This window comes from Cydia strobilella, chromosome 7 (genome assembly GCF_947568885.1).
Source record: "Cydia strobilella chromosome 7, ilCydStro3.1, whole genome shotgun sequence".
NCBI classification, from domain to species: Eukaryota; Metazoa; Arthropoda; class Insecta; order Lepidoptera; family Tortricidae; genus Cydia; species Cydia strobilella.
Genome location: NC_086047.1, coordinates 18980214 through 18996249, shown reverse-complemented (window position 1 = coordinate 18996249; position 16036 = coordinate 18980214). Strand labels below are relative to the sequence as shown.

At 37.8% G+C, this 16036-nt stretch overlaps 1 protein-coding gene across 5 annotated transcripts in view; it reads right to left on the bottom strand.

The window, feature by feature from the left end:
* LOC134742680 (uncharacterized protein ZK1073.1) overlaps nt 1-16036 on the bottom strand; it is a 74101-nt gene that overhangs the window by 34032 nt on the left and 24033 nt on the right. The window contains exon 1 of one of the 5 annotated variants that reach the window (XM_063675874.1): nt 8255-8362. The exons of the other annotated variants lie outside the window; for them this stretch is intronic. Within the exon in view, the coding sequence (XP_063531944.1) occupies nt 8255-8287 (33 nt within the window). The 5' untranslated portion in view covers nt 8288-8362. Of the gene's footprint in view, nt 1-8254; nt 8363-16036 lie in introns of those variants that run through there. 5 annotated transcript variants of the gene reach the window in all.

Here is a 16036-nt window from a genome sequence, read left to right as displayed (position 1 = left end):
ATGTGATCCCATAAGTGTTCCGTTTGGAACACTAAAAACTGAACTGTACTATAAAATAGAATTATCATCCTTATTATTAACAACTCCAGCAATAGAAACGGTTATTTACAAACAACTTGAATTATAAGCTCCGGATACCGCAATTAGTGTTTAACGTATAATAATAACAAACCGTGTAATTTAACGAACGTTGTACTCGCAGAGGTTACCTTACGTTCACCTTTTTGTTAATGTAATTATTTATGTGCAAAAACCACCCATTATTTACAATTACAACTAGCTTATGCCCGCGAAGAGGCCGCGGAAAACCACAAACAAGCTACACACAACAACTGAAAGCTAAAGCAAATGTCGTGTCTTACAGGGACCTAAAGAGCCTGGCCGTGGACCGAGAAAACTGGCACATACTCCACCGACAAGAGCCATGCTCTTAAATTATGATGATATGCCCGCGACTTCGTCTGCGTGGAATCAGTAACAGCAGCTAGAGTAACTTTAGCGCCTGGATAAAGTGTAATAGCTAGCAATCATTCAATTTGAGCATAAGCTTAATTCACATCAATTATCAGGCAATTCATTAAATCTCTCAATTTCACCCCCTTTTTCACTCTCTTTAGGGATTATTTCCGACATAAAAACTATGCTATGTTCTTCCCCGGGACTCAAACTATCTCTATGCCAAATTTCAACTACATCGGTTAAACGGTTTAAGCGTGAAGATGTATCACACAGACAGACAAACAGACAGACTTTCGCATTTATAATATGTGGTATTTTCTATAAAAAGGGACCTTATTGTCGATAGCGCTTACTCCGATATAAATACAATGCCGCGCGACGCTGTGCGGCGTAAGCGCCATCGACAATAAGGTCCCTTTTCATAGAAAATGCCCCATATTACTATGTAATCTGTAGGTTTTTAACCTATTTAGTTTTACTTGTTTTACCAGTACCAATAAACTCCATTGTACGAATATTTACTCCAAAACAACAAACACTAAAACCGCCAATTATTGCAGTACTGGCTAGGAACACAACAGTCTATTTCTGGCACGAGCTAACCATTCGGTCAATACTGGAACAAAATATTGACCGAGCTATTGACGCAGACATCTTTAGTACTATTCCTATTGACATTTCTTAGTAGTACAGAATAAGTCATAATACTTACTAGGTATCGTAGAGAAAGGAAACTTTAAAACCGAAGTCTGAAAGCGGTTCAGGGACGAATCATAATTTATTTATTGAAAACATAATATACAATCACTGTACAATTCAAATTATAAAATACGTAAGTTATACACAATGGTAAAATTGGATCACAATCAACTTTCGTCCATCACCTCACAGTACCGCAGTCACATCAGATACTTCCATCCATCGACTTGCAAACATATCACATTCTGGTGCCCATGACAGAAACGAGTTCAGGAGCCTTAGAGCTAGGGTTGCCACCCATACTATAATATAATATCGTACTATATTTTAGTCACTTGTACTATATATTATACAAAATGGGGTATACAAATGTCACCGATATCGCATCGTATGCGACTTGGATTTTTAATTCGCCTCAAATCGGCTCTATTTTTTTTTAATTTCCCAGTAAATACTATTTTTTTTTCAATATTTTGACAAAAATACTATATGCGTATAGAAAAAAGGTGGCAACCCTACTTAGAGTCCACACAGCTGGTGAGTTTTTATGTCCCTATATATAATGTCCCTTTTTGATGTATGTTACTATCTCTTTCGGCTATTTACGGTTGTCAAAATTCAAGTTATTATTTTTCGTAGTCCAGTCGTGTCAACCCTAATGCTCGGAGCAATGCTGAGCCGAATGGAGCCGAGAATGCCCGAAAGGAAGAGTTTCGCACCCCTGCAGGCGCAGCATGGTTCCATTTTTATCGTATGTCACTATGCCCGTCAATTTCGCACTAACATAAGTGTTAGACCGTGTCAGGCATGGTGACAAGCGATAAAAATGCGACCGTGCTACCGCCGCTGGTAGTAGTACTAAGTTTATTGTGAATATAAATATTTACTATTTTTACTATTAGTGTAATATGCCATTTGCGTTTACATTTCATTAAGGAGTAAAAGATAATTTTGGCAAAATAAGGGCTCAAATGAAACAATGTCTACGAGCGAGATGCATTGAGAACTGTTTTTTTCATAACGATAGGGAGTGCCGATAATTATACATTTATCAATTTAGTGAAACATTTACTAATTGACTTTGGTGCTCATGTTTATTGAGTGATTAAGAGATATACCTATGCTATTAATTATATCCCGTGTCATAACACCGACCACAACCATGTTCAGAATTAAATAAATAACAAAATGAGTAGGTAATTCCCCCTAACAGCATTTATACGTCATTATGACGTCAGCCACGTCATTATGACGCCATTATTACGTCATTATTACGTCATTATGACGTCGCTGACGTCACTTTGTTATCTGCGTAAAGGGAACGTGGAACACGGCAGTGGATTTATTATTCCTGACGACAATAAACCACGCCACAGCTTTTACAAACCTACTGAAGTACCAGTAAATAAGCCAATGCCCTATTAAACAAAACCTATATCGAGAGTCGTAACCTAACTGTCAACAACTGTCAACAGCCAAGCCAGCATTCGTCGCGACTCGATCTGAGGCATGCAAAAGATTATTAGAATGGTTTACGTTACGACCTTTTACAATAGGGAATATTACGCGAAACTCTGCGTAGGGGGCGCCACTACTACAATCTATCGCGAAACAAGAAAATCGAAATTTCGTTATCTAACATCTCTCTGTCACTCTTGCATATTTGATCCATAAAGAGGAACATAACGAAATTTCGGATTTGCGTTTCCCGGTAGGTAATATATGAATATTCCATTAACTCTATGGTCTTACACCCGAGTGCTAGTGTTGCCTCAATAGATGGACTAGGACAGAAACAACTAATGCTGCTACTGCTGCAGATGATGTTATTGACAACTGCTTCCAGATCTCGAACTATAAAAAATATGATTTTAAAGACCACATACATTTTAATGTATGTTTACAATCATATCAAACACATCCGCGTACAAAAAAAAATGTTTATTGTTTATTTATTAACCAACTTTACACTAACAGGTATATCAAACATGTAAGCTGAAGGTTACATAATAAAAGCTATACTTACATCAAACTCAGTTTACAATTATTGTTTACAAATTAGTCTTTGGCAAAATTTAATTTCTGATACAAGCTTTTATCGCTGACATACTTTTCTTTCCACAACTAATACTCATCGAGACAATTCTAACAACCCGTAACACAATTAGTTTGCGTGGTTTTACAAAGTTCATATTACCTCCTGTCTCCATCATCAGATCAGCTCGATGGTACCATAATATTACATTGTAACCCGACTTACATATGTACTTATGCAAAATTTCAGGTCAATAGGAAATCGGGAAGTGAGTCAAATTTAGCTTCTAAGATTTGACCCACACATGATAATACTATTACTTATTCTTTGCCCACACTAACAAATTATAACATACATACATACTAACCTAACAGGGCATGTTAAATAAAAGCTTGTAAAAAAGACAATACGGATCCGTATTGTCTTTTTCCCATCCAAATCCATTAACTCAATAATTTATCAACAAAGTTTTATCCACCCAAAACTTTAGGGTTCCCAAACTTTATCACGTATTCGATTCTTATCAAAACTTATCCCATACCCCAAGAACTATTTTTACGCACTACAAAACAAATATTATTATATTATTTCAGCGTGGCGGAGCTGTTTTACGTACCACATAAACATTACTGGCAATTCTTTAAAAATACGTTTTACTGCCGCAGTTGTATACGATACGGTCGGAACTAGGTGTAATATTTTAGGTCAACAACATTTAAATAATAGTTGTAGTATCTCTTAAAAGATAGATACCTACAATAATAGTACCAGACTTGCCAATATTACTATACTTATCGAAAACTCTCATTACGTTAGGTACCTACTACATTAAGACCCGGGTATGTCCTTAAACTACGTCCAAAAGAGAGGTATGGGCACTGCGAATGACATCTCGCTTTGTGTGGTAGGGCACAGCACAGCGGATGTCATTCCAGATCTAGAGCAGAGCCCAACTGGGGAGGTACCTCCACCTTACAGAAAACCGCAGCCAAATAACACTAGACCCTACTCATAGTGTTGTGTTCCTGCCGGTGAGTAGGGTTGCCAGAGCTCGAGGGAGAGGAGTGTTAGGGTCGGCAACGCGCATGTAACTCCTCTGGAGTTGCAGGCGTACATAGGCTACGGAGACTGCTTAACATCAGGCGGGCCGTATGCTTGTTTACCACCGACGTAGTATAAAAAAAAAGAAAAAAAATCATTCTTTTAAAATTATGGCTTCAGTCCAGTGGGACTATTTCGCCGGTATCTTAGGAGATTTAAATACGACTAAAATTGTACGGTAAGTACAAGACAGAGTACGGTGATTTTCTATCAAATTTGACACTGTTATATCCGATCCGTATCTTAAACTTCCAGACTACGCGGCCGAAACCGCGAACGCGAGTGTGCAGTCGATTTCGCTGATTATTAGGGAACTATACTGCACACTCGCGTTCGCGGCTTCACGCCGCGATTTGCGCACGAGTGTGGAGGGCCCTTCAGGGTAGAAAGTTGGTAACGATAAGGTTACGAAAGGTCAATCCAAACATCATCCCCAACATAACACTTAAATATCATCGTCATTGCTACCGGGAGTACCCTTTCGTGGATGAATAAAAACCGGCCAAGCGTGTCCGACTCGCTCACGAAGGATTCCGTATCATTACGCAAAAAACGACAAATAAATCACGCCGCCAGGAGCCCCACTTAAATATTTATTTTATACTGTTTTTAGAATTTGTTGTTATAGCGGCAACAGAAATACATATGTGAAAATTTCAACTGTCTATCTATCACGGTGCATGAGATGCAGCCTGGTGACAGACGGACAGACAGCGGAGTCTTAGTAATAGGGTCCCGTTTTTACCCTTTGGGTACGGAACCCTAAAAAGACAACAGTACTGACATTTAGTCTAAAAGCCAATGAGGTAATTCTATTGCGTTTGTATTGTCCTTTTCAAGGCACCAATTGTTTAAAGACCACATGACTAACGTTAAACACCATTAATACTATCCATAATTCCATACAAATAGTATAAATGCGTAATCGAATATGTCTGTCTGTCTGTTACCTCTTGATGCTTTAACCGCTGAACCGATTTAGTTGAACCGGTAGTCCGGAAGGACATAAGTAGTTCTTATCTCGGAATTCATCTCTTAAAAGGGTACAAATTAACTCACTTCCACTCCGGAAGTTTTATTGTTTTATATACCTAACAAGATGGTGATACACATAATAAGTTTGGTGACCGAAGAGCTGGCGGCTTCCTCGCACAACGTATCAGCATTGCGATACAGCGAGGAAATGCCGCCAGCATCCTTGGTACAATGCCTTAAGGGCAAGATTTAAGCTGTAGTTATTAATTTCGTTTAATACGTAGTACCACTGTATATATCTAGTTTGATTATAAGTCCTAATATTCCTTAAACGAGTAAAACGCCAGCTTCCATTCTATTTTCGGACACGAAAAACAAATGTGACTCACCGTTTGTTAGTAAACATTCGACCCGAGACCGTAAATTGTCACTCAAGCTAAATTAACCTGTCACCGACACCAGGCGTGTCTCACTCCGCAATTTCGTCGCTACAAGTACCTCCGGCCGCCTCAATTTTGAGGTTTTGCCATAGTAATTGCCGCACACCGCTATGGAACGGACGCCTGCACGCGCTTGCGCCGCCTTGCGCGTAGTAGTCGCGTTTTGTTTGGGAGTGAATCTTCTGTACCTACCTAAGGTCTGTTTTTTTATTCCGTAGACTAAAATGACGTTTCATGTGTAAGACATGACATTTCTTAGTACCACATGAAATGTCATTTTAGTCTACGGAATAAAAAAAACAGAATATAGTACTATTATATATTCTGTGCCGACGCTTTCAGCAATTTTATTTAACGTCGACACAAAACAATGACAGATTAAAAGGCGAACCAAATTTGAGCACTGAGCAGTAGGGTACCTAAAGCAGCGTCTTACTTACGTAAGAAGTGCGAACAACACGCAAACGCGAAGCGAAGCGGCGCGGCGCGGCGGGCTCACGGCGTTCGCGTTCGCAACGAGATCGCCCACGTAGGACACTTCTATAGGTATTAATCAAAGGATTGATTCACCCCGCGTCGCATCGCTTCGTTCGTGTTGTTCGCCTACGTAGTACTGCGTAATACCGAAGCCCGATTTTCTGTATGGTAGCCTAATAATTTTTCGTCCCTCGCACTACAATGATGTATAGAAACTTGGTACTCAAACCTTTCGGCAAAATTATACAGCATGCTTTTTAAGTTCCGTATCCAACCCATTACTAAGACTATTACTATTACGCTGTCCGTCCGTCCGTCCGTCCAGTCTGTCACTATACAGAACCGTGAACATTCATATCATGAACCATTTTAGCTAGACAGTTGAAGTTTTCACAGATGATTGTATTTCTGTTGCCGCTATAACAACAAATACTAAAAACAGAATAAAATAAGTATTTAGTAGTAAGGTGCGGAACCCTTCGTGCACGAGTCCGACTCGCACTTGGCCGGTTTTTTTATTTGTGTGGTAAAACTTTAAAAAAAAAATTTCAACGTTTCATAATTTGTTATACTTTATAAACTACCTACACATTGCTGGGAAATAAATCAGTCAATCAATGTTTTTATTAGAGACTGATAATGTTTTTGTTATAAATAGAGAGGGATCGAAATTAACTCATTCACGCCTTATACTAAGCTACACTTGTAGTGCTACGTCGTAGCCCGTAGTATATACTAATCTTCTTGGTATATAGGGAACATAATAATATATGCTACAAAAGTATAGAGGCGAAACGATTCTAAAATAAATAATTATAAACGTTATAAAAAAACCGTAACAATAGTTGTGTAAAAATACGAATTTATACAAATAATTAATAATTATTTCATACAAACGTAGTTCTCATTTTCCTCTCTGGATATTAATATTATGAAAATGTTTTGACGCAATTTGTTGCATATCAACCACAGCTATGCCGTTTGATTTTTTTCGAATTAAAAAATGTAAAGTAGCTAGTAATCTGTAAACTTTTAAAACAAACTTTACGAACGCTAAACGTACGTAAAGTTGAGAAGCTAAGTTAAAATATTCTGCACTGAAAAAAATTACTGAACTTAAGTAATAATAAATACATTTGTCACCACACCACCTGGTAAAGGCACTCTTGATTGTTCAAAAACTGATAAGAAAATTGCGCTTTATTCACATGTGAGGCAAAGTAATCAAATTCAAATTTTGAGTTGTTTTCTTATGTTTGCTGGTAGAATTAACTTTTAAATGATGATTTTGAATAATAAATATTTAAGATTAATTTTGAATAGATTTGCTATGATTTTGTTTGACTTACACTTAGTACTTTCCTTGTGTTGCTGTGGAGAAAAATTTTGTGTTTCACTCGGGGGCAAAATATGTTTAACCCTCGTACTTTGAAACCCACGCGACCCTCAAGGTTCCACTTTTCGAACCACTCGCTACGCTCGTGGTTCAATTTTGGAATTTTTCGCTTGCTCGGGTATCAATATTAACACGAGCGGTTAAACAACTTTGCCCCCTTGTAAAACAAATACTGTAACCGATATGTAAAATACTACTGTCTATTTGTGTATAATATAAAGTTTCGGTCAGACACAAATAAATAAAGAAAATTATTAAAAAAATGAGCTTACGAAAAGAATAGTAGATTGTGTCACAAGGGAGCAAAATGACATATTTACGGCGAGGGCGTATATTGAATCCTGAACGAAGCGAAGGATTCTATAATTGAATCTTGAGCGTAGCGAAGGATTCTAAAATAGAATCCTGACCGTAGTGACTGTAGTGAGGGATTCAAGTGTTAACGCCCAAGGTGGAAATAATTTTGCTACCATGTGACACATACTGTTTTTCACATCACCTATGAGAAAATTGTTATGTTCCAAAATAATATTTTAACCTAAAAATATTGTATACAAAAAAGAAAAAAAAACATGTCCTAGAACAGAAAAGTGCTACTTTGATCCCTCCTCTAGCGGGGAAGAAAAAGCCCCATTTCGAATAGGTGATGTGAAAAAATAATTTCGCGCTCACCTGAATACTCTTATCTTCCGGGTCCGGCATCATTCGACACTGAACTTGTGTACGATAAACTGTATATAAGTGAATACTTATAATTCTTATAAAGCTTCTAACAGACCGTCCGGACGGCGCGCTGGGAGTGCAGTGAGGATGTCGATGGGACGGTGAGAGGCGGCGCCGCGGCGGTGCGCATACGTATGGTGAAAAACGTTTTTTCAGTTGCCACACATATTTTGAATAGAATAGAATAGAATTCATTTATTCATGGTAAACTACATTTCATACAAACGTATTACAAAGAAAAAGTATATTTAAAACAAAAAAGTATATGCTTAGTTTACCACGAAATGGTCCCGCCTCAGCATAATGCTAACCCTTAAGTCAGCGCTGGTCTTCCGGCGAGACTATTTGTGGGCCACGAACGCAATTTTGTGATGATGATGATGACGATGTAATTCTGTTATCCCTCATTAGGGACATAGGGTTCGCAGAAGACTTTTCCATTTGTCGCGACCCTGAGCGGCTACGTCCATTCCAGCTCCTTCCATCCGAGTCAAGCTGAGCCAGCCGTCTTCTCAACTGATCGCCTCATCGCATGTTTTGTAATAATTTGTAATGTTTTAATTACGAATTCATAAAGAATGACTCATGTTAGAACGGTCCGGGTCCGGGTCGCGGCGTCGGAAACACTTCGTTTTCTATAGAAAGCATCACGTTTTCACCGATCAGCGATCACCTGTCGTAGAAAACGGAGTATCGGGCGCCTCCTAGGCCGCGACGCGCACCATTCTAGCTAGCGTGATTCATTCTTAAATCAAACTATAATATAATGGCATACTTTCACACCGTCACATGATGGTATACGTTACATATTAAGAGAGTGTATAAAGGAGCGGACGAAAAAAGGACCCCCACTAAGCGTAAAGGATGACTCACGTTACACCGGGCCGCGACCGGGCCGGAGCTTCCGGAGCTTCGTTTTCTATGGAAAGCATCACGTGATCACCTGTCATGTCATAGAAAAGTAAGCGCCGGAAGCTCCGGCCCGGTCAAGGCCCGGTATAACGTGAGTCATCCTTAATGCCATGGCTAGCCGCAGCGCTGATTTTCGGTAGCACTCAGTTATTCGCGTTTTAGGCGACCAGTGCACGTCGCGCCTACGAACACCGTATATCCAACCAAACACACTGTATACAGGGTGGAACATTTCTAGCGACTGAGCTGAAAGAACAGTGTTATCTAAGCGATCTACAATCGAGTTATTACAATCGCAAAGCTGGATTAAAAAGTAAAACAAAATCATTAAAATTAAGCATGTTAATATTAGTGACAACCCTACGAAGTTATTTACATTTTTAATTGACACATGTCATTTCATTAATTTGAGCAATGAGGATATAATAAGATAGAGCGGTACTGTCATAGTAAATTTTGTAACCACTGTAAATTCACTGCCATCTATCGGCATACTTTAAAACTAAAAATGAAGATTTATAAAAATACGTTAAAATGTATTTAAATATGGATGAATGATTTTTTTATTTGCATTAATTATTTTTATATGATTTTGACCCATGTTCTTTCACTGGTATGCGTTAAAATTATAAACAACAAACAAAACCGTCAACGCCCTCTATACGAGAGTAGGCCAAAACTAGTGGCGCCATCTGATCGAGAATCAAATTTTCGTGATTTTCGAGGCACGTTTTTTGCTTAGACTGTATCCATCTATTACGGAGTTATATCTATCTTTGATTTGAGTTTACATTTTACGTTCATGATGTCATCGGATCTACTTGCTAGGGTTGAAACATACAGATTTTTGCACTAATGTTTAACAAACTGTATCTCACAAACGGTTAGAAATATTAACGTGATTAATAAGTGAAAAATAAAGTACGTAGCCTAAACAATTCCCCGTTTGCGTAAAGGTCGTTCGTTCTGTTCCACCCTGTATATTCTGTATATCGGTATGCGTATCCGAACTGCTTACTAAAACCGAATCAACACGAGTCAGTAACTAACCCACTTATTGCTACTAGTTATTAAACTAAACCTATACAGGGTGGACTTGTAGTCGGGGCAAATTAAATGGATGACAAAATTTTTGAAATATTTTAACATGGTATTTTGCAACAACTCCTTCGCGTATTAATAAAACGTGCGCACTAGCGCCACTGCTTAATAATTGTGATTATTTAAATTTAACGATAGATATTAAAAAAAGGGGGCCGTTATGTACTGTATTTTGTATTTAAGTACCTTTTGAGTACATCCAACCAGTTTTTATGTTGCTGTATTCGTCGATCTATGAACTCAAAACAAAAACGGCCATATTAACTCTGGACGCATAGATTGACTAATCCAGCAACATAAAAACTATTATAATGTATTCAAAAGGTACTTAAATACAAAATATAGTACATAGCGGCCCCTTTTTTGAAATATTTATCGTTTTTAAATAATCACAATTATTTAGCAGTGGCGCTAGTGAGCACGTTGATGGGCTCTAATACGTGAATAAGGCCCGTTATTCGTAAATTGAATATCAGATCAGAGTCACAGAATAAGTAATAGTTCATTACATTTCATTTCATTTATTGCAGAACCATGGTTACATTAAGGTGTTATCATGTATTAAGTGCATGGATGGTTACCCTGTCAGGGCATAGCAACTAGTATTATCATACAGAACGGCCACGCACCGCCCCGCCCCGACTCGAATTACCTCGCCCCTCGACAGCAGATTGACGGCTGTTTGCCGGCCGCTCAGTATTTTTAAGCAACTTACTCACACTATGATGCATTCCGCGTGTACAGACGTGCTGTTCACACATATAAACGCAAGTGATTTTTGATTATAGCGTGTCCGCACTGTGTCAAGAGTGTAGGAGTATAGGTAGACAAGTGGAAGGAAGTCTTACAATTAACGGCGACCTAATTAGCCGCCAATTGAACCCCGCCACCGGCATGGACCCACTTACCTACTTACTGTACATAGTTTGGTTTGAACATGCTCATAGCTAACTATAGGCTATAACCGCGAAAATCGCTGTCACTCTAATTAAATTAGATTAAATATTCGTTTATTTTAGACCTGGGCCCATAAAAATGTTGTTAGTAACAATGCCTTAGTCTACATTAGTATATACAACAAGTAATAACAATTAAATCCTTATTGATTAAAAGAAAATTCAAATAAATACTACAAAAATTAATAATTACAAAAAAAATAATAATTACAAAAAAATTATAATAATAATAATTAACATCATGGACACGGCGCGGATAGTCCGCCGGTTCCTCTCTCTGCGGCCCTGACCACCGGCAGCTTGGGCCTTGCCCCGCTGCCGGCGGCACCCTAGGTTAGGTTTTTTATAATGTGTTTATATATTTTTTGTAATGTTTTGTAAGTGTTTTTGTATTTTACTTTTATATGCATGTTATAAAACCCTAACCTAAGACTCAAAATAAATAAAAGATAATAATAATTAACAAAATAAAAATTTACACAAGCCCAAGCATTATTTGCCTCTATTTGTCATAAATGGGGCAGTCAAACCTATACGCAAACAGCCCCAGGATGCTGATGCTGCTGCTGCTGCTAATTAAGCTTTCATTGGAGTAAAAGAGAAATATCCCCGCGATTTGCGAATTTCGGTTTTCGCGGTACCTAGCCCCTCAGTGGCTCTGTGAGTATTCCTCGCAAACCCAGTTTTGAAGTAAACCCAAAAACTGATTCGGCAAGATATAACGTCATACATTAAATGTAAATTATATAATTTAATTATAGAGCCTTCTTTTATATCTTTTTTAGGGTTCCGTACACAAAGGGTAAAAACGCGACCCTAATTACTAAGACTCCGCTGTCCATCTGTCTGTCACCAGGCTGTATCTCATGAACCGTGATAGGAGTTGAAATTCTCACAGATGATGTATTTTTGTTGCCGCTATAACAACAAATACTAAAAAGTACGGAAACCTCGGTGGGCGAGTCCGACTCGCACTATTACTTGCCCGGTTTTTCAGTACCATATCGTTGGTGTTACATTAGCGTTGCAAACCCTAACAAACCTATACTGTAGTCTCGAGAAACAAAATTTCACGAAAATCAGTTTGTTGAGAAATGCGACCTCTAGAGGAAAATTGCCGAACAGACATAGTTTTCCCTGAGCAGAAACGGAGCGCTGCTGCGGGCTCTATCGGTCAATTAAACAGGCCAAGACCATGTCAGCCCATGCTTATTATGTAGGTACCAAGAATTACCTAGGTACAGTAGGTACATTATAAAAATGTCACAGTCAGGTGACAGTCGGAACCATGGAGACTGTATAATGGAGCCAAATCTCTATGTATGAAAAGTGTCCATCAAAAAACAGTAATTAGGCGGCGCCACCATACACCGAAATACTACCAAAAACAACCTACGTAATTTGGTCGGGTTATTTGTTGCCTTATATGGTTCATGTTATACTCATGTCCCAGAGCCTAACTAGCGCCACCGGAGAGATTAGGAACTATTATTTAAAGCTTAACGCGGACACTTTTACAACAATTCTGCCATAAGAGATTGCGATCCTTTCTATACCATCCATAGTCGGAACGGGACATAGGCCTTTTATTTACCTACCTATACATTGCCTGTTAGTTTGCTAAAATTACAATTAATTTTATTTTTAGGTTTTCTTCTAGTTTTAATTTTATAATATTTGATCCTTAATGTCCTTTAGTAGTTTTAATTAATTAAAACGCTAATACCATTTTTTTTTATATCAGGTTAAATTATCAATATTATCATATTGCACCAGCAAGTCGACGGATTTGCGGCCATCATGCGGAAGCGGTGCGCCTCTTTACTTAGCCGCTGGCGGGTCAGCGCTAACAGTATCATGATGGCGTTGTTGGATAGGTGGGACTCCCCTCTGCTGCAGCAGTGGACAAAACTCCACACTGCAGTAAAATAGGTTAATTTATACTTAGGTATGTAGGTTAAGATTAGTTTTGTAATTCTTCTAACACTATTTTATAAGTTAATGTAATATGTAACTAACAACTATGGATTTATGTCCGAAATAAAATTCTTGTATTATTATTTATTTTATATTAGGCTTAAAATATACACGTTTATAAAGTGCTTGTTGCTAGGCCTATTTGAATAAAGAATAGGTATTTTGACTTTGACTGTGACTTTGACACAGTACTTATTTATACCTTACAATATATTACCGACATCGGCGACATCGCTTGTCAATGTATTAAGTGAAAAAAAAAATAAGTTTCGAAATTAGGCCTTTCCAAAATATATTTAGGATTAAACGCTACTATTTAGAAGTTCTAACACAAAATACCCGAATACTATGAAACCACCACCACCTGCCACCTAGCGTTGGAACGTTAAACGAAAGCGAGGCAAGTTTCAGCCGAATACTGAAAACAGTATATTCAGCTTCAGCGGACGATACACCGAGTTTCTGACACCACTGGTAACTTCAGTCATTGTCAAAAGGTGGCGCTAGGTGGGAAGCAACCCCTACCTGATTTTGTGTATTTTAATTAATAACCCGTCCAACCCCTTGTCCCGTATACGTCACAGACAATTTGAACTTTAATTTACAATTTCAAGGTTATTCACTAGTTTTTTTTTATACGGGCGTTCGAGGGGTTAATTGCAAATAACTTGTTACCACAAACTAATGAATTATTAATAGTTAGTATTAGTAAGTGTAAATGTGCTAAGATATGTTAAATTAGTTTCTGTTTTTACCTATTTTTTGGCTAAGGCTAATAGCACAAATATGAAATTAACTGTCTGTCTGTTACCTCTTCACGCTTAAACCGCTGAACTCATTTCGAGAAATATTTTTATAGAGAAAGTTTAGTCCCGGGGAAGGACATAGGATAGTTTTAATCATGGCCAATCATCATTAAGTTATTGTTATTATTGTTCTAGATTAAATTAAATTAATCATTTTTACGTTTGCTTGCATGCTGAAATACAAGGATTGCTTGTAATAATTAAGACCTAATGTTACTGTATTCCGACAAATAATCATAATCATAATCATTTTATTGGTAAAGCTAATTTACATGTCAGTGGGTACAACTTAAAAAAATTACTGGAAATAAATAATCCTTACATAGTAAGCGCAATCACATTACATATCAGTTTAAAACCAAAAAGATACAAGGTAATAATTTAATTATATAAAACTTACTTAATTATAAAAATTATAAAATAAAGTTATAGTTTGACAAAGCCTGTTGCGGATTACATCATTTTTAGGGTTCCGTACCCAAAGGGTAAAAACGGGACCCGGGGCTAGTTTTAGATTTTTTGTAAACTTTGAGATCTTGTATTTTTTTATTATTCCTATATATTTTTGAAGTTTCCATTTTATTGTGATAAATTGCTCGTTCTCTATCTATTAAACTATATTTAGTTACAAAATTCAACATGTGTCAACTACCCTATTCGTCAACTCAAGATGTGATCATTGTCATCCTGCAGCTATATTTGCGCGTGCGCACACCCACTGCAATTGTTGCGTCTCGCCAGGAATAGACACGCAATTATGTACTTGTGGATAAACTAGTACGTAGCTGGTACAGACTGTGACTTTATGATCAACCGTGTGATCATTTAGGTGTGAATAGCCTACATTCCTTCTCACCTAATATTATCCTAAGGAATAGACACGCAATAGGGTTGTTGAAACATGTTGAAATAATGTTGAATCTTATTAAACATATTAATATGTTTTATATGTCTAATATGTTTAATATGTCTGTGTCTCAAGGAAGTTTTGTTATTAAAATGTTGAATCTTATTCCTAAATCTAGTTAAATAAATGGAAAATTAGATTTGTCACAATATTTATTTATTTATTTGGAGATCCAACAGCTGTGGCATTAACATAAAAATCTCACCCCCCTTTCATCCTTTCTCTCCCCATTCATAACCCAACTCTCCCCGTGAACCCTACTCACCCCATTTTACGGTACCCTCTATTGGTCCTCTCTCTTCTTTCTACACACTACACACTATTGTTTTCACTGTGTGATTGTTTTCACTATTGTTGACGGATAGTTCTTAAATCACTTTAAAATGTTCTTAATATAGACTTGGCACCGTTGAATGCCTAATTGTGCAATAAATGTTCGCTTGTAATGTTTGTAAACACGATAGTAAAGACCGATATAAACGGACTGCAACCCGACTGCAATTTGTATGGGAACTGCAGTCCGACTGCATGCCAACTGCAACTTTGGCGTGCAGTTTTGTATGTAAAACTTAAATTCGCTGTAATTTTTAGGGTTCCGTACCCAAAGGGTAAAAACGGGACCCTATTACTAAGACTCCGCTGTCCGTCTGTCCGTCCGTCCGTCTGTCGGGTCCGTCCGTCTGACCGTCTGTCCGTTTGTCTGTCACCAGGCTGTATCTCGAACCGTGATAACTAGACAGTTGAAAATTTCAAAGATGATGTATTTCTGTTGCCGCTATAACAACAAATACTAAAAAGTGCGGAACCCTCGGTGTGCGAGTCTGACTCGCACTTGACCGGTTTTTTTAACTATGGTATCTGAAGATTCTGAAGCTACATAAACTAATTACAGGCATAGATATTTATCCTTTTGTAAGTAAAAAGTTTCAGAGCAATCTAGCTAGTCGTTTTAAAATGAGAGCGGAACTACGTTTGTATGGAGAACCGAGCTTACCGGGGACTTATGGGGGGGGGGGGGGCTTGTATTTTCAAAAATGCACGTACAGTCAGCAAAAAAAATGCCGTTCATTAC